This window comes from Antrostomus carolinensis, unplaced genomic scaffold (assembly GCF_000700745.2).
Source record: "Antrostomus carolinensis isolate BGI_N321 unplaced genomic scaffold, ASM70074v2 scaffold15720, whole genome shotgun sequence".
Taxonomy (NCBI): domain Eukaryota; kingdom Metazoa; phylum Chordata; class Aves; order Caprimulgiformes; family Caprimulgidae; genus Antrostomus; species Antrostomus carolinensis.
Window position 1 is genome coordinate 36,459 of NW_010286581.1, and position 18,022 is coordinate 54,480.

At 39.8% G+C, this 18,022-nt stretch overlaps 1 protein-coding gene across 1 annotated transcript in view; it reads left to right on the forward strand.

Annotated features, from left to right (window-relative positions):
* EPRS1 (glutamyl-prolyl-tRNA synthetase 1) overlaps positions 1-3,293 on the forward strand; it is a 39,116-nt gene extending 35,823 nt beyond the window's left edge. The window contains exons 34-35 of the mRNA XM_029086998.1: positions 2,627-2,691; positions 2,927-3,293. Coding sequence (XP_028942831.1) covers positions 2,627-2,691; positions 2,927-3,077 — 216 coding nt within the window. The 3' untranslated portion in view covers positions 3,078-3,293. The remainder of the gene's footprint in view (positions 1-2,626; positions 2,692-2,926) is intronic.
* The last annotated feature ends 14,729 nt before the right edge of the window (positions 3,294-18,022 follow it).

The following is an 18,022-nucleotide window of genomic DNA, read 5'->3' on the forward strand; positions in this document are numbered from 1 at the left end:
TTCTGTCCCTTACAAATAATCAGGGGCTAGAAATTTCAAAGCTTACATATAAATACTGTTGTGATTTTTATGGAACTCTCCCCTCAAAAGCAGATGAAGCCTCTCCTGTAGAGCTGCACAAAAAGAAATTAGCTTTCCCAAAATTTCTGATACATGTTTGTCTCTTCTTTTGCTAAAATACCATATTTACTAAATGTGGTGTTTCTGGCTATCACCATTCAAAATTTAGTCCCGTGCCAGAGGTGAGGGGGTGTCTTGAAGTGACTTACAATGCTGTGGTTTGGTGGTTTGCATTTAGAGTGTTACGTTTTTATCAGAAAGTGCTCTTCAGAGAGATTAATATAAATATTTTATTCAGATTAAGATAAACTTACTGTCATTATTCTAATGCAAACAGTCAAAAGCACTTGTCAAATCTCGTAATAGAGTCCAAGTAAGAGGTTAAAGTACATGCTATTTACGTCAAAGTTTTGCCTTTATGACCTGAGTAGAAGCCATTGGGTTCATTGAGAGTTACTACCAGTCAGAAGCCTCGCTGGGTTGATAGTAAGAATAACCCATAACGTGGATGATTGAGCTGTACTCATCTAGAGATCTATGAAAATTTTAAAGTTCTATCAAAGTATTTCAAGTTTAGATGAGAAAGTAAGTCTTTAGTAGAAAATTGAGCTGCTGCTGCTGCTTCTTCAGAGATCCAGTGACAGAAGTTCTTAACCCCAAAATTCTGTCACAAACCTCCACTTGTGAAATTATTCATGTATTCAGATAAATGTGTTCAAGTAGTAGGATCCCCAGGATCAGTCATTAAGGCTGTGTTTATAAAGAGACATCAGGAGGTTTTTGTGGGCCAGTGAGATCTACTCTGAAAATTTTAAAATTTCTGATGGAAAATGCACAAGTGCCAAGAATTCATAGTGCTTTTTGTTAACTTCAAAAATAATTTTAAATTATTCTTGGTTAGGCTTGACCTTCCATCACACTCTTTTCTTGCATTTCTATTGGACTTAAATTAAATTTATAACAAGATTTAAAGGAATAATTATTAATTTCAGAGGAGAGACTGATTTAGCACGCTTATGAAGTTGAGGAATAGAGTTTTTAGACATTTGGTGCATAGGTGCTATTATAGTAGTACTGTTTTATTTTCCTCTACAAAACTAAATACAAGTGTGAAATATTCTGTTTCCAAACAGCTTTGGGCCCTTCCTACTGACTGCAAAGTGTCATTTCCTTGGTGCACATGTCTCTAAAGGATCTGATGATTCTAGTGGTAGCTTTAAAAAAACAAAAATCTTTAGTCTTTGCTTAACAAATAATTGTGCTCTGCACGTACGTTCAGCTAGTACTACTGCTGTCATGCATTGTGATTTCAAGATGTGCCATCATGTATCTTTCACTTCTGAATTAAAAAAGCACTCTGAAACTATGCTTGACTGTCTTCAAGACAAAGAAACAGTTGAAGAAGACATAAGCCCTTAAAAATCTTAAGAGATGCAGTAAACTTGTATATAAGAATAAACTGAAATGAAGAGTCAAGCTCATTCCAAGAGCAGGAATGGAATGTGAAGCTAATTCTGTATTTGTACATGAACATAAATTATTATCCTTTAATTTTGATGAAATACTATAGAACCCCTTTTCTTCTCCTAACACAGAGGTTCCAAATGATACCCTCTGCCTATGGAGAGGGTAAAATGCCTGATCTTCAATGTCTGTACACTAAGAATATAAATTTGGTGAAAGAAAGCCACAGATGAGCAAACCTTACTCACAGTTTGGATAGAATTATAATGATTCTGAGGGCTGACATTCAGTAACTGTTGTTGCCCTCAGCTATTAGCATTACCTGAGTGCTCAAATGTGTGTAGGGGGTGTATTGTTAAAAGTAATCCTACTTTTTAGTAGTAAACAATGTTCACTGTGAAAGTTCATTAAAAATGGGAAAAAAAATCAGTAAAATGGAATATAAAACTTGGGAAAAGAGATTTGCTACAGTAGCTAAGAGCAGTACTGAGAAGAGTGTATGAGATTATAATTTCAAGTTTACTTTCTCAGTTTTCTTCAGTTAAGCTAACTGAAGAAAACATCAGGAAAATACACACCACTGTCCCCAAGAAAAATGTGCTGTTGGCAATTCTATTTTCTAAAATACGTGTGTCCTTGCCTTATTCAGAAAATATGAAAATTCATAGTAATGGAATTAGAAATGGAAACTTTATTAGGAAAGCTCTGTCTTGCAGTATGTAAGCAAGCTTTGGTTCTGCAGTCTAGAAGTTTTAAACTTTTCCTGAAAAGCAGAGTATTTCTGTAGAAAACAGTATTTATCCTTTCCATAGAAGGAAGATATATTGGGTTAAAAAAATAAAATTGGCACTCTGACTTGATTTAAATACTGCTTTGGGTTTATGTGTTTTTTTCTGTGCTCCACTAAGGAGGGATGATTGTGCTTATCTGTTTCTTTGATGAGAAAGAGCTATTAAAATTCAATTGTAGCAATCAGAACTTTTCCCACTTTGAGTGTATATGAGATCTTAAGCTTTAGGAATCTTCCAGAAACAAGGATCAATTTTTTAGATATATAACAGTTTGTTTTATTCTCTCACACTTTCCCTCCCCTCCCTTTCAGATTGTACAAATCCCTTTTTGTGGGGAAATAGAATGCGAAGATTGGATCAAGAAGACCACTGCCAGGTAAAATGAAACTGAACTGAAGAGTATCTATCAAGATAAAAATCAAAATGTTTTTAATATAAAGCAGGACTGTAAGATGCCTCCGGGTATAACGGGTATGACACTAATGTGCAGTCCCATAGTTCTGAAACTTTCATATTAATTAGTGTGCTTGTGAGATTTTATGTATAACACACTTCACTGCACCTTTATTTTTAAATAAAAGTATTTATTTATGAGTATACTTTCATTTCAGGGATCAAGATCTTGAGCCTGGTGCCCCCTCCATGGGAGCAAAAAGCCTCTGCATACCTTTTCAGCCTCTTCGTGAACTACAGTGTGGGGCAAGATGTGTCTGCGGCAAAAACCCTGCGAAGTTTTACACCCTATTTGGTCGTAGTTACTAAATTACAGTGAAAGCACCTTCTCCTTTATCTGTGAATTGAACTTTTTTTAATAGAACTGAAATAGCGCCCAAACCTAATCAGTTTTGTGACTTTTTAAATGATTAAAAAACCAAAGCCATAAACCATAACCCCCCCCAATTGTCAGTCATAGGCTAGCAGTAATTCACAGAGTTTTCTGTAAACATCTCTAATAATAAACATGTATTGTGAGCTGTATTATGCTTTGGTGCTGTTTTTCCTGTGTTGCTAAATTGGGAGGATAGGTATCCTTTGCTCCTGTCTTTTTTTCCACTTTGGTGCATATATTTGCTTGTACATTGAGAAAATGCCCGAAAGATTGGAGAGAATGTCATAAACGCTCTATGGTACAGTTTATTGTAACTTGACAGATAAAACATCTGCTTTTAATTTTACCTTCAATTTTTTTTTAGTTTTTAGTACAGACTTGCTGCTAACTTGTAGGCATGCTAAATGCTGTCCTTTTTGAAAACTCCCCCTAGAGCCAGGTGTTTCAAGGAATATTTTCACCCCATTGTAAAACAAGTTTGAACGGCTATCTTAGATTAAATGCCACATTGTTAGCAAGATTCAGGTAGATGCCATTTCCTGCAGATATTTTTCAAACCCCTGTTTCTCTTATCTTATAAACTGGCATTTATAACTGTCTCGCAGTGATACTGCAATGAGTAATGCAAAGGCAATCTGAAGAGAGGTATTTTCGGTGCTAAAGATTTTAGGCTGTGGTTGTATCTATAGCATGTTTCAGAAAACCCTTTTGCCTTTCCTGCACTTCCTATGTGCTGCTTTAGCAGAGAAGGCTGGATGTTGCAGATTTACAAAATTATTTTGAAAATAAAATTACTTCCACTCTGAGCATAGGATTGACTTTAAAAAGAAAGTGAGATACCCCTGGCACAAAATAACTTTTGGATGACACCTGTTTAATTTGTCACTTTTTTCTTCTGCACATTGGAAGGCTGTCTACATAAACCCCTTTCCTTGAAAAGAGTTTAGCAAAAACTTGGCAATTAAAAAGTTGGACCAGTAAGATCCTTCCCAGACTTTCTGGCAGAATACTACATGACCACCTGTTTCCAAAACCCTATTTTTACGTAGCATCAATAGTCTAAAAGTCTTAAGCATACAAGAGACTTACAGTGCTATTCCCAGATCTTCACACTTCTCTGCTTTTCAAAAGCATGCAAAATGTTTACTTTTGTCCAGATTCCTATGGTCAGCCTTCCTAGTCAAAATTTTGTGTATTAAATTTGAACCAGTGGCCTGTCCAATTTAGGATCATGCACCTTGTGATAATACCCCAGTTCTTCACAGAAAAGTGTGCAAATTATTAAATATTTCAGATCAGCTTGCTTAGAGTGCTTGAGAACTTGGAACTTCTCTGTAATATTCCTTGGATGATGGTTAGTTCTGAAGGGTTTGCTTCAGTTGCATCTTAAAATCCTCTATCTTGTATCCATCTTCCTAGATATTTTCTCAGTCCATAAAGTCTCAGGGGTAGTAATGAGGAAAGGATTTGGGGACTGAGAGGTCAGTGCATGCATTCTTCTTTCCTTTTCAGCTGACATACCAGAAGAGTGGCCCTAAGATCTTTCTATGGTATGCTGTCTCTAACATTGACTGGAATTAAACAGTGATGTTTTCCCAGCCTCAAATGATGAGTAACTAAGACTAGTCTTCAGAGGTATTGGCTGCTGCAGGACTCTCATGCTGGGGGAAGGGGAGAGGCAGTAACCAGCAGCTTCAGTGTCATCAGGCATGAGTCAGGATCGTGCCAAGATTTTTTGACAGAGCAAAACAGATTAAAAAGAACAGACAAGCACTTTCAGCTCCCATTGAAACACTCTACAATGCTGATATTTTAAAAATGGGATGTGGAAGCTGTTAATAGCACAGAACAAAGGAAAGGCAAAATTAAATGCAGTCTCTAACACTGCTGCAACCTTATCAGTTTGAACAAACAGCCAACCTTCAACCATTTGACTGGATTAAATTAATGAGTAAACATGTTGACAACACTGTTCTTAGAAATGAGTTGCTCTCAACCTACAAATGGGTTTGTTTGAAGCCAGAGATTTCACAGAAGGCCAGCTCATTTTTTTTTTTTTTCCCTTTTTTTTTCTTTCTTTCTTTTCCCCAGCATATTTCTTCCTGATCATAGTAGGGCTTGAAGTGCCTGGAATGTGGATGACTCTCCTGCAGCTCTCTCTGTGGTGATCTTCTGCAGAGAGGCTAATGCCTGCCTGGGAGAGACACCTCAAGTGTGAAGTCTCCTTTCGCCAGAAGCACAATCTGGGCTATCTGTAAAGCATGAAAGAAACATCCATACTCTTAATTATACTGGGATAAAACCTTTTGGACTCGTAGTAGATATTGAATCGGAATAATACACTACAGTTGGTTAAATGATACTACTTTGTGTTTATAACAGAACTGCAAATCTCTTAGTATTCCTTAGTTTTTATAGTTGTATACTGATAAATTTGGCTTAGATAGCATGGTGAGGTGTGATGTAGGGGAACTGCCTTAACGTGGTGCTGCTCCCTATTGACAAAATAGAGCACACGCGAGCATTTTAGCTCTGCTGCAAAGGGAATGCTTCATTCAGCTCGAGCTCTTGTTTTGGTAATCAAAATCTCGTGTCAGGCAGGACTTTTGAGAGCTCTGAAGTTTGGTCTTGATCTGTTACCACTGAAAGGAGAATAACTCTTGAAAAAAATCCCAATTTTTCATGCTCTGTAGTTCAGGTAATAAAGTAATTGAACATTATTACAAGAAGGAAGAAAGCACCATACATATAGCTGGAATAGAAGTAGTAACACAGATGGGAGATGATGAAGAGGAAGAAGGGCAAGTACCAGTTTCAATGTTGTAATTAGTTCTACTAATTCACTCTACCGGGGCTAGTGGTGTTCTTAAAATGGGGGCAGGAGGGGGTGCACGGAACCCTCAAGAGTTGCAGCTGTAGTGTGTGGGTAGACAGATGAACGAATGTTAAAAATTACATCTGTTGGCAGGCAAGGCTTCTAACAAACTGGACTTTAAACATAAATATTTTGGCTGTTAAAACCCTGTGAGGGAAAAAAAATAAATGAAAATTGGGGGTGGGTGTTTGAGTTTTTAACCTAAAGTTAATTCACCTTGGGAAGTCTAAGGCCAGTGGAGACAGTTGGTCAGCTCGGGTTATCAGTATTATTATCTTATCTCTCTGTGGCTGTACTGAATGTAATTTCCTTCCGTTTTATCTTGTAACTAACTGTGTTTATATATGTACACAAATGGGCATTTCAAACAAAAAAATGGATCATAAACTTTTCAAGGAAGGCACCTGGTCTGATCATCCATATTGCCTAGTGTGCTATTAGCAGCTGGATTTCCTTCACCATGGTTTGTGAGTGTGCATAAACCATGCACATACTCAAGAGCTTAACAAGTGCTACAATGAGTGACAAAAAAATGTTACTGCTTCAGGTTCTTACTCTGTTCCAGAAATGACGCCAAGTACAAGCTAGGACTTCTGCAGCTCTTATTTCCCCCTTAACTTCTGGTTGTGCTTTCCTCAAATCTGACTCTTCATTGCAAGCGTATGAGGAATACGTTGGGATTTTGAGATAGGCAGGGTTTTCTAAATGAGAAATAAACAATGCGTTCGGGTTTATTGTTGAAGCTCAGCTTCCGTGTCTACTGGCTGTATATTTAGAAAATGGCCTCCAACTTTGCTCCATTTCCATGGGCAATGTTAAAATGTGTCAAAAGTACAAGCAGTTGAGAACTCTAGGTTGCTAAAATGGAAGATCAATTCAGTTGTCTTTGTAACTTGCTCTATGGACATGTTCAATAGCCCTCACAGGCAGGTCACGTTTACCATTTCCTTAAAAACAATGTCCACACAACATAGCTTTCAAGTATCTTCTTCCACAGGCCTGTATTAGTATTTTCTCAGTACTAGAGTCACTGGCAACAGAAATGGCTGAAACACACATCAGGGGAGAGTTTTATGCAAAAGGAATGACTTCTCTAATTGCTTAAAATTCTGAGCCACCTTCTTATGCTCTCCTGTCTAGGCCTTAATCAGCTTTTTTAGGACTGTGCCATTGGGTCGAGTAGCAAGTGCTGGTGCTCCCAGTAGTGTCCCTTGGTTTATTTTTGGTTTTGTAGAAAAAAAAGCTTCCTGAGGGTGGAACCCCTACAGGACTGGAGCCTCCAGGCTGCCTTCACATGAGAAATCTTGCTAAACTGCCCTTTAAACTGATTTATTGCTTTACTGCTTCCTATAAAAGCAGCTCCCACATGTGAGCAGCGCTGACAGGTGAAGGGCAGAATCACAGGCAGCGAGTTGCTCCTCGCACAGCTCAGTCTTACAGAACCTCAAAAAAGAAGAGAAATGGGTCGCTACTCGGGCAGGAGCAGCAGGCTCATCCTCATGTGCGTGGTCAGCCTTGCACTTTTTGCTGTTGAGATCTCAGTAGCCTATGTTGGCAATTCTCTTTCCTTAGCTTCAGATGCCTTTGCTGTTCTCTCTCACTTGATCTCCATGATCATCGGTTTGTTTGGCGTTAGGTTCAGTCGCATCAGATGGCACAAGGCTAACACTTTCGGCTTCAGCCGGGCAGATGTGCTGGGAGCTTTTGGCAACTCTGTTTTTGCCACTGCTCTGATGTTTAGCATCTTCGTTGAGGCAATCAAGAGGTTTATCAATCCTCAGAAGACTGAGAAAGCACTGCTCGTCCTCATTGTTGGGATTGCGGGTCTGTTTTTCAATGTGTTCAACTATGTCATCTTCCTGGACTGCTGTTATTGTCATGCACCCCAAGGAGACACCGAAACAGGTAAATAACCTAATGTGGTTGCTCAGCGTTCCCAGCCCTCTACGCTTCTGCTTAGTGACTTTTCTAGAGACTATTTTACTACTTTGAGATGGTTGAGTAAAATGTTGTAGTTCTCTTCATTCTTTTGTTAGCAAGGGTAATGGATTTTATGTCTGAATGTTTCCTGCTTATTCTGCAAGGCAGCTATCACCACGTGTGTTTCTCAGTAAATAATGTTTAAATAGTGTATGCCTTGACTTTCTAAAGAGTACAGTGATCTATAAGAGAAATTTTCTCCCTAATCCACTGGTTGGCCAGACACAGGACAAAGTGTACTACCACCCTAAAGAGATACTTATGAGGAAATACCTAATCCTGAAATACTAATCATCCACAATCAGTAACTCTCCATACTTTAGTAATTGTGCTGTAATTATTGTCAAGGACGTGGTTATCTTTTGAGAAATGTTTACAGTTTGTACAAGACAAAAAAATAGGTAAGGGCAAAAGGAGAGTCTCAGCCTTCTTCGATTTGGGGGTAAAAGACAACTTTTTTGGGAATATTTGAATGCTGACCAAAAAATCTGTGAATGCAGAGCTGAAGTATTCTTTTCTGATGTTTGTTAACCTGTGCTTTAGAGAGGGACAGGGTAGAAACAGTGATACTCTCTACATAAATCTTTTGCAGGAGGTTCTGTGAATGCACAGAGGTCCAGCCTTTCAGTTCATTTGTCTTAGCATAGTATTTTAAAATTTCTACATTTGGGAGGAGGGATGTGGGCTGTTTATTTAATTCCTGCAGAACATACCTCACTTTATTTGACATAGGATACATGTTCTTTCTCTCTCTGTACGTGTATACACACATACAAACATATTTCTTAGAAATATTTCAGTTGGGATGGGAAACAGACATTTGCAAAGCATTAACTGGACATCCTGGGGCAAAGCTGAGAGAACCCATCTAACAAAGCAGCTGCTATTATGTACTGTTCTAGGTGAGGTAAGGTACACCTTATATTTGACTTTCAAGCTGGGCAGGTTTTTGGAGAGTGTCAGGCAATTAGGAAATTAACTTAATGTCAGCTGTGTAGGTAAAAGCCACTATCACTGAATTTCCAGGATCCTGCGCCTAACAGCTTTCTGGGACAACACAGCCATCCCTCTCCGTCCAACAGACTTGTGTCCAAATACCTGCCAACTCCACTTTGCTTTCAACTGAATTTCGGTTGCATAAGTCAGGGATGAATTTTGTACCATCCCATAAACACAGTGGTAGATTTATTGGTGGTTTTGCCTCTCTGTTTCTGGTATGGTGAATCTTTTCTGCAGTAATGCCTACAAACAAGACAATGCCATTTTATACTGTAGAAGGAATGTTCCTTTCTTCTGGACTTGATTTTATAATCCCCACTTAGGTAAAATTTCCCATTTATTTCCTCTAATTCTCTCTATATTCAACCTGAATTTGTTACAATTCTTTTAAAAGAAATGTTATTCCTGAAATTGCTGTACTCTGAAAAGTATACTTATATGCTTTATATACATTTTATGTATATATTAAAAAAAAACCCCACAAACCATGATGAAAGAGGGATTCCATCTCTTCCTCTGGGCATCCTGTGTATGAGGAAAAGATACTCTCTTCTGGAGATGGAAATCAAAGCAAATTTTCTAGTGCATCAGAGCCACTAGCAATTCAAGTGGATGGACATGGTCTTTGAATCCTGCTGGTGCAATCCAGCTGTCCATAGCCAATACCCTCAGTGACATGTGAGCAATCTCCTGACACCAGTGACGGTTGGCTGGAAGGTAAAGGTTTGTAGAGTAGCCTCCTACCTCTTAAGCTTTCCAGGGAAGCCAGAGAGCTGCCTTCCAACCTCTGTTCCTCCAGTACGGAATGGATTTTAACAGCCCTCTCCTTTCTTGTATGTGATTGTTTGCATCACTTTGAAAAATACAAAGCAAAACATAAAAAAAAAATCTAGTGCTGTACTGTGGGTGCTGAGGGCAGGGGGAATATCTCAATCTACTGAAGCAAATTCTTCCCTGTGTATTAGTGCCACTATTAATCACAACAGCCAACAGTTCATTCCTCATTCCTCTGTTGTGTGGTCTACAATCAGGGATGGAAAAATCAGCTGGTGGGTTTCCTGGGTGTTGCTGACAGTGAGCCATGCCTACAGCGAGCATTGCTAGCCAAGTCTGAGATCCAGTGGGCACAGAGGGTGGTGTTTACAGGTGCCAACCCAGTTCTCCATCCTTTTAACTTGTTCTGCTTCTATACTCCTCACTGTGCTCATTGCAACCTCCATCGTTCTTGATGAGCAAGTATAAATTTGTTTTTCCAAGCCGCGATCCCTACCTACCAGGCAGACGCAATTTCCATCCTCCACCCATCACTGGGTTTGTTTTCCTCTCACCTCTTACTCTTCTGTCCCTCCCTCTTTTTTTTCTGGTTCTTGCTACCCTTTTGCTCAGTGTCTGACCCCCTGAGTCTTCATCTACTGCCTTCTCCCTTTGCCTCTCTCTCTAGATCGTTCAAATTCCTGTCTGTCCTCTCTGCCAGCTGTAAGCACCCACCTCCTCCCACCAGGTTAAATTAAGGTCTCTCTGTCCTCTAGGTCCATCTTTGCATTTGATTCAGGCAGTCTAGTTCCCTGTGCTACGTTAACACTAAGAGGAGAGGTCAGCAAGAGTACGGGGAGGATGTGCCCCCGTTGTTTCTTTTGATGCTGGCCCAGAGCAGCTATTACAGGTATAAAATATTTCTACACTCTAAAGGAACTGCTGTGTAGAGGTACTTGGGCCAGCTGGGCTATCCATAGCAGTGTGGAGGGCAGCACAGGTTAGTTATTGCTTTGACTTAAAATCCAGGAAATACTCGTTAAAACATAGAAATATTAAAGCTTCCCCAAGAAACTTTTGCCAGAAGTTAACATTCACAAAATGCTTTTCTTTCTGTTGCTGTTGGAAATTACAGAGGAGCTTTAGCCAAAGTTTTCTGACAGCTTTGAGGCCTTGTATCTTATGCAGAAACTTTTGGCAAAAAAAATGAAGAATATGGAAAAGTAATAAGCAGCTGAAAAAAAATAAAAATCAGGGTTTTATAATAAATACCAGGCAACTTTAATACTGGCTATACCCTTTATAGTCAGTCATAAAAACACAGAAGCCTGTTTTACTGCATACAGAGATCAGCTTACTCTTGTTTCTGTAGTTCAGTGTAATTGTTTCTTCTACTCATTTATATACAGTTTTAAACTGTTAGGGGGACCACAGTTTGAAAAACATCATTTTAGTCTGATTATAGTAATTCTCTGTTGTCTTGAGAAAATGAATAAAGTTTTAACTTGGAGAAAACATTTGTCCTGTTGTCTTGTGATACATACAGGGAAGTTTGGGGGAAGTCGGAAATGAAGAAGATGCCTCCCAGCCCAACTCGTCTGATACTGAGTGACCTATGAAATGGCTGGGGCTGTGAGAAACAGCTCCAGTCTTCTCATGAGAGACCCCCCGGTCTTTGCACAGTTCACAACTCATTAAATATAACACGTTCTGTGTTAACAGCCAAGTGGCTTGCTTTTATGTTCTGACATGTGCAATTTAGCAGGCATGTGCGTGAGCTTTTTGTGTGGTAACACTTTTGGGTCTTGATTCTCCTATCTCACTGTGCACCAGCAGCCTGCCTCTCAGATAAGAGGTGACATGTAAGCTAGCAGTCACATAAGTGGAAAACACACCTTCTTTCTGCTCCTGGACATTATGCAGAGTGAGTTTTTTTATTTTGAGGCTTGCTGGGAGGCTTATGTCTTTTTCCAGGCTTTTGTAAGCAGGAAAGAAATGAAGGTGTATGTGTGTGAAGTGAGATGAGGAGATGTATTTTAACTGGCTGGGTGACTTGGGAAGACTTTGTTGCTCTAATATTCTGAACTCAATTTTTGTATCTATTGTCGCAAACACACTGATCCCAGAGGAAGTAAGAACATTTATAGGCCAAAATAAGTGGGTAAGTGGCTGCTTCCCCCATATCTTAAAGCCATAGACCTTCCCAGTGGAGACCCAGTGAAAAGTGTCCAGTTATTGAAAAGCAATTGTATTTTTAGCGCTCTCTGATTCAACAGGCCCAACCATCTATACTGCAGGAGATAAAAGTGCTCTGGGGATTAGAGATCCAGAACACTGTATTTCAGTTTCTTAGGTTGTCAGTGTAAAGGATTTCATGATCCCTTAATTCAGCTGCATTTAAGAAGAGAAAATTAAGTTATCTGGTCTGAACAGGTTTTTCTCTCAAATGTACTGCTGAAAGGGTGCCAGATGATGCCAGTCCGATGGCTCAGACACCTTTTGAAGGAATGGGGGGAACCCTGGATGTAGCACCTGTAACAACGAACCTCTGGCTTACTGCACTTTTCACACCTGAAAATCCTGAAAGCTTTTCCTCGGGATCAGCTTTACTACCTCTATTTTACCTCTATTTTGAGCTGTGATAGTTTCACTGTGCTAACCCTTGGCCAGCACATATCTTAATCTTATATCTTAATCAGATTTGATACTATTTTTCCCCAACAGCACCAACATTTCAGTAAACACTTCAGGCCAATTTAGCCCCCGACTGCATTTGTAGACAGATTTGTCAAATGTACAGCACTGGAGTTTACCAATATGTAGTTGGTTCATTTGCACAGTACATCCTCATCCTCACAGATTTATACTGCCTGTGTAGTGCACTGTGGCATCCAACTCCTAAACGCTTGCCAACATAGTACGTATAAATGATGGGACATGTTATGCATTTATTTCCATAAATCCTAGAGGTATTAGTGTGTAGGCACAGAGGTAACCAAAACCTACTCTAACCCAACATTTACATTTTCGACTTTGATTTCTACTGCATTACTGGTCATAGTCCTCTTGAATGAAATAAAAAGGCCAAGAGAAACTCTCAAAGTAATTTTAAGTGTTTATCAGATACCTAAAACTTCATGCGTGTCTTTTCTGCATGTCATCTTTAGTTTAATAGTGTGTCAAATAAGCCTCACCAAATTCTTCTAAAGTTTTTCTGAGCAGCTATCTCAAAGATCTGTATTGACAGATATTAGCTGAAGCCCTAATCAAGAGTCTTTAAGAAAGAGGAGACAGATGGGAAGAGACTGTGAAAGTTTATTTAGCAATATGGTTCACTAAATTTTGTTCAGATCTGTTCTGAATGCTTCATTCTCTTAAAAGAAACCTCAGAAGATAATGTAAGGCAGAGACATTTTACTTTCCCCAGTTGTTTTCAGTGATTACATTTTACATCAAAACAAGTAAAAGCAAATGTTTTGGGGCTACTTTATGGCCAAAATGGAAAGTGTGGAACAAAAATGTTAAGGCTGTAAGTAAAGTAAACAAAGCATCCCTGCATGGTTTGTGTAACAGCATAAAGGTAAGATTAAAACTTCTGAACCTAGATTCCAACAGTATTAGTACCACTGACCTTTGGGTAACTGCATTCACTCTCAACCTTGAACCAATTACCTTGCAAAGGCATAGACAGACTGTCTGAGTTACATCACAGTATCTGTGGTGAGCTGTAAGGAAATAGGAGGACTGTAAGATAACTGAGTTCAAAGTCATAAACAGTTTCAATACAGTGGGGGATTTTAAGGCTGGCATGTTATATACGTTAACTGCAGTTGTTTTATTTGAATGGCTATTCTGCAAAGAGTTTGCTACAGGCACAGATTTGGTATCACCTTAGGTCTAGACATGCTGCTGGGATAGAAAATGAAGTTTTTGAAGTAGGACAATGTAATTTACAATGGTGAAATCAGTGAGTGGCTTTCTCCTCTTCATGTTCATTGCAATGTGCTGTGCTGCCTCCTAGTAGGAAAAGGTTATATGGGTGTATATAGAGATACATGTATATACACACAGGCACATACATATATATGGGAAACTTAACAGAACTGCAGTCTTTAAAAAGTGAATTATGAAGTACTTGAAATATTCAGGGAAGCATTATCCACATGCTAGAGCAGACACTGACTGGACATGTCTTAAAATATGTAAAAGGATTCTTTATGCTAGATATTAAGAGCAGGGAATGGTGGTTTGTAACTAATAAACTGAATAACCAACTTAAAATAGAAAAAATCTAATAAAAAGAAGATATCCCAGGCTAGGAAATAAATAATCCCATGGGTCCCTCGTCTCAGATTGATTTACCAGTGTATTCAAGCCCTCTTTGGAAGGGCATGAAAAATCTGTTCTCTGTGTCCAGCCGGCCTGTGGTGTCTCCTTGGGACAGTTAAAAAAGCCAGGGACATTCACCTCTGTACTCTACCGAGGAGCTGATAAAACTTTCATCCAGACTGCTGAAATCTTGCTGGAGGGCTAACTTTTAGGCCTCTGCTCCCTGGATTGAAGCAGACCTAATGAGCTGATTTCTCAGCTCTTCCACCCTACAGCATGTGCCAAGAAACCCTACTGTCCTCTTGCAGGTATAGTTCTGAGCAGAATGAGAGGGAGATAATAATAAAATGAGCAAACATCAAGGAGCAAACCACCTTCAAACAGAATACTCTCATACTATCTTCCACAACTAGGTCAGTTGGTTGGTGTTTATTTTGTGATTCATTTTGTGGTCAAATTTATCTGTGGCAGAAGCCAACCACATTGTTTCAGTTTAGATTTGCTATGAATTTGGAGCAGCATTCCTAGTTTAAAGAAACAAGCTCCACAAGAGCCTTCAGGGCTGCAACAAGGTCTTGTTGGAATGAAGCAACGCTACAGGCTTGGGGAGGAGTGGCTGGAAAGCTGCCTGGCAGAAAAGGACCTGGCCGTGTTGGTTGACAGCCGGCTGAACATGAGCCAGCAGTGTGCCCAGGTGGCCAAGAAGGCAAATGGCATCCTGGCCTGTATCAGGAATAGTGTGGCCAGCAGGACCAGAGAAGTCATCCTTCGCCTGTACTCAGCTTTGGTGAGGTAACACCTTGAATACTGTGTCCAGTTTTGGGCCCCTCACTACAAGAAGGACATTGAGGCACTGGAGCATGTCCAGAGAAGGGTAACGAAGCTGGTGAAGGGGCTGGAGAACAAGTCTTATGAGAAGTGGCTGAGGGAATTGGGTTGTTTAGTCTGGAGAAGAGGAAGCTGAGGGGAGACCAAATTGCTGTCTATAACTACCTGAAAGGAGGGTGTAGGGAGGCAGGTGTGTGTCTTTTCTCCCAGGTAACTAGTGATAAAACAAGAGGCAATGGCCTTAAGTTGAGCCAGAGGAGGTACAGGTTGGATGTCAGGAAATACTTCTTCTATGAAAGGGTTGTCAAGCAGTGGAATGGGCTGTGTGGGGAGGTGGTTGGGTCACCATCCCTGGAGGTACTTAAAAGATGGCTAGATGGGGTGCTCAGAGATATGGTTTAGTAGTGGACAGGCATGGTTGGACTCGATGATCTCAGAGGTCTTTTCCAACCAGGAGATTCTATGATTCTATGAAGAATCAACTCTCATCCACTCATTGCATTTCAGGCTCTCACAGCTATGGATGCCGCCTTTAAATGTAATAAGCCCAGGGTCAGCCTCAGCTTTTTAGTGCAAATGTTTAGTGCAAATTTTTCTTCCCACAGTGTTAAGGAGGCATGACTCCTTTATCACATACAGTGATGTGTGGGCATTTGTTTCTTTCATTCTCTAGTTTCTTACAGGTCATTCCTGAAATATCTTTTGCAAATTATTTTTGTGATGTGTTAAAGCATAATCTCTGCCAGGATTTTGATAAGCAGGATGAAGAGTGGTCTCTCTTAATTATAGTGTTCATACTGAGTTCTTTATTGTCATGATTTTTTTTTTACTATCCAAATTCTATAGCACCACAAGGCTATGAGTGATCTGATACTCATTCTTCATTCAGCAGTGGAAGAAAATTACCACTGTAACTGCTGTTACTGTTGTCATATTTCATAATAGTACAGAGATGCCCTATTTTCAATGGCTGCTAATGGCTTCTCTGCAAGGAACAAGTAGATTTTAATCCATCACCTTGAAAATGGAGGGTGTGACAGAACTCTGCAAAACCAAGAGCAGCATAGGGAAGGTTAGTAGTCGCTGAGTGTTTGTTCTGTTCTCTGATACAAGAACAAATGTGTATTAAATGAAACTAGCAGGATCCAGGTTTAAAACAAAGAGAAAAAGGTGATTCTTCAAACCACGAGTAGAAGACGTGTTGCTGAGCAGTGTTGAAGTCTACATCAGTGAGTGGAAGGCTGGACTAGTACATGGAAGAGAAATCCATTGAGGGCTACCAAATACAGATATCTAGCTCAGAAACTCACTTGATCTGAAAATGCTTGAGGATGGAAACGTATTATGGAAAAGTATCATATATATTTACCCTGCTCTTACTGTAACCTAAGCATCCCCTTATGGCCTCAGGTAGGGAGAGCCTTTTGGCTAGAAAGTCTCACTGCCAATGGCCAAGTGTTAAAAACCGGTGTGCTGAGAACTATAAAAACTTGGTACACAGAAATCTTGAAGCTTACAGGAGTGCTTTGCATCTCTGGGGTTCAGAAGAAAAGTTGTCTTGTTTGTAATAATTCTACTAGTTCATAAGGATTTTACCAAATCCTGCTCCTGATTAGGATGAGGAAACTACAAGAACAGCTTTTCTAGGAGTATTGTAGCTGAAACTAAAGTTGGCAAATAATTCAGAAACTAAGGTGTTGGGCAACCTTTTCTCCTGAGGGACTTGTTCAACTCAGCATAGTTAGAAAGAGAGAGACTGGGATATTTAGGTTGATTATTTTGTTTAGTAGTATGTAGCTTGCTCAGGCAATCTCAGTGCTGGATGAATAAGCAGAACTGTAAAATTATATTGTTGAATGTCTGCAGCGGTCACTGTAAAGCACGCAAGGATGCTAAGCACGCTGCAAAACAATAGGAAACACGGTTCCTTTCTAAAAGGATTTGAGATCAAACGTTCTGTTCCTGCAAGTGAATCTGTGCAAGCAGAAGGGTGGTGCCTAGAGAGGGGGAAGAGCCTGCGTGAAAACCCTGGTAATGGGGTCAGTGTCTACTAAGTGCAGGATCAAGACTTTTGGACTATGTGGAAGAAAATCAAGATGCAAAAGAGCTACGGGGACAACACACTTCATTCTGAAGATTGAGCTAAATTAATTATTTTTGTTACTGAAAACGATGACTTGCTGGACAAGAATGATTAGCATAGCTCTGTTCAGATGACAGTTTTAGGAGTCATTTTTCTTGAAGTGATAGTGGCACCTGGATGAAGAGGGCCAGGGAGGCCAGTGGGGTGAACAAAAGCCTGGATTTCCAAGAGGATTTCTAAGCAACCATAGCATGAAGGGAAAGGTCGTTGCCTGGATAAATAACTGGTCAGAAAATGAGAAACAAAAAGTTGGAGAGAATGATCAGTTCCATAAAATGTTTACTAAATTTTCAGAAGACAAAAGTGAATCAAATATGAGGCAGTACTGGGAAAGGAGTAAAGGAGATGGTCGGCACCTTTGCTGTGCCTCTGCATGAATCTGTGGTTGATCTGTGTTTTGAATACTGCGTAGGTTTGTTCCCTCATCTCCGAAGATGTAGATGGGAACTAGAAATAGTTCAGAGATGGACTACTGGTCTAACCCAGCACAGACTTTTCTCTGTTCCTGTGTCGGTGTGTGGCTCTCAGACTGACGCTCTATCCCAAGAAGCAGATTGAGATGTGTGAGCTTGACAGGCAGAAGAAGCAAGAATCAGTGGGTCAGCAGACAGCTTCAGAGCTGAAGCTCTGAACACCTACTTACTGCTTCTGACTTCTTCAATGAGTCATCTACAATTGTGCTGTGTGTCAGTGGACTTAGTCACAGCCTTATTTGCTGAAAATAATAATTTTAGTGCTATTTCTTCAAAATAACTGTGATATTTTTATGTTTTTGAAGTGAGTTCACGGCTACGACACTTTTTTTTTCTTCCCCCCCCCCCAAGAGAATTAATGTGTATTTTGCACAGGAGGATTAATGATGTTTCAGCTACTGTATTCTATATCTTCCTAAAATAAGAACTGCTGGAAATTCTTTTCAGTTCTATGCAGGTGCAATGAGCTGGGCTTCGGTGTCTTTTTTTTTTTTTTTT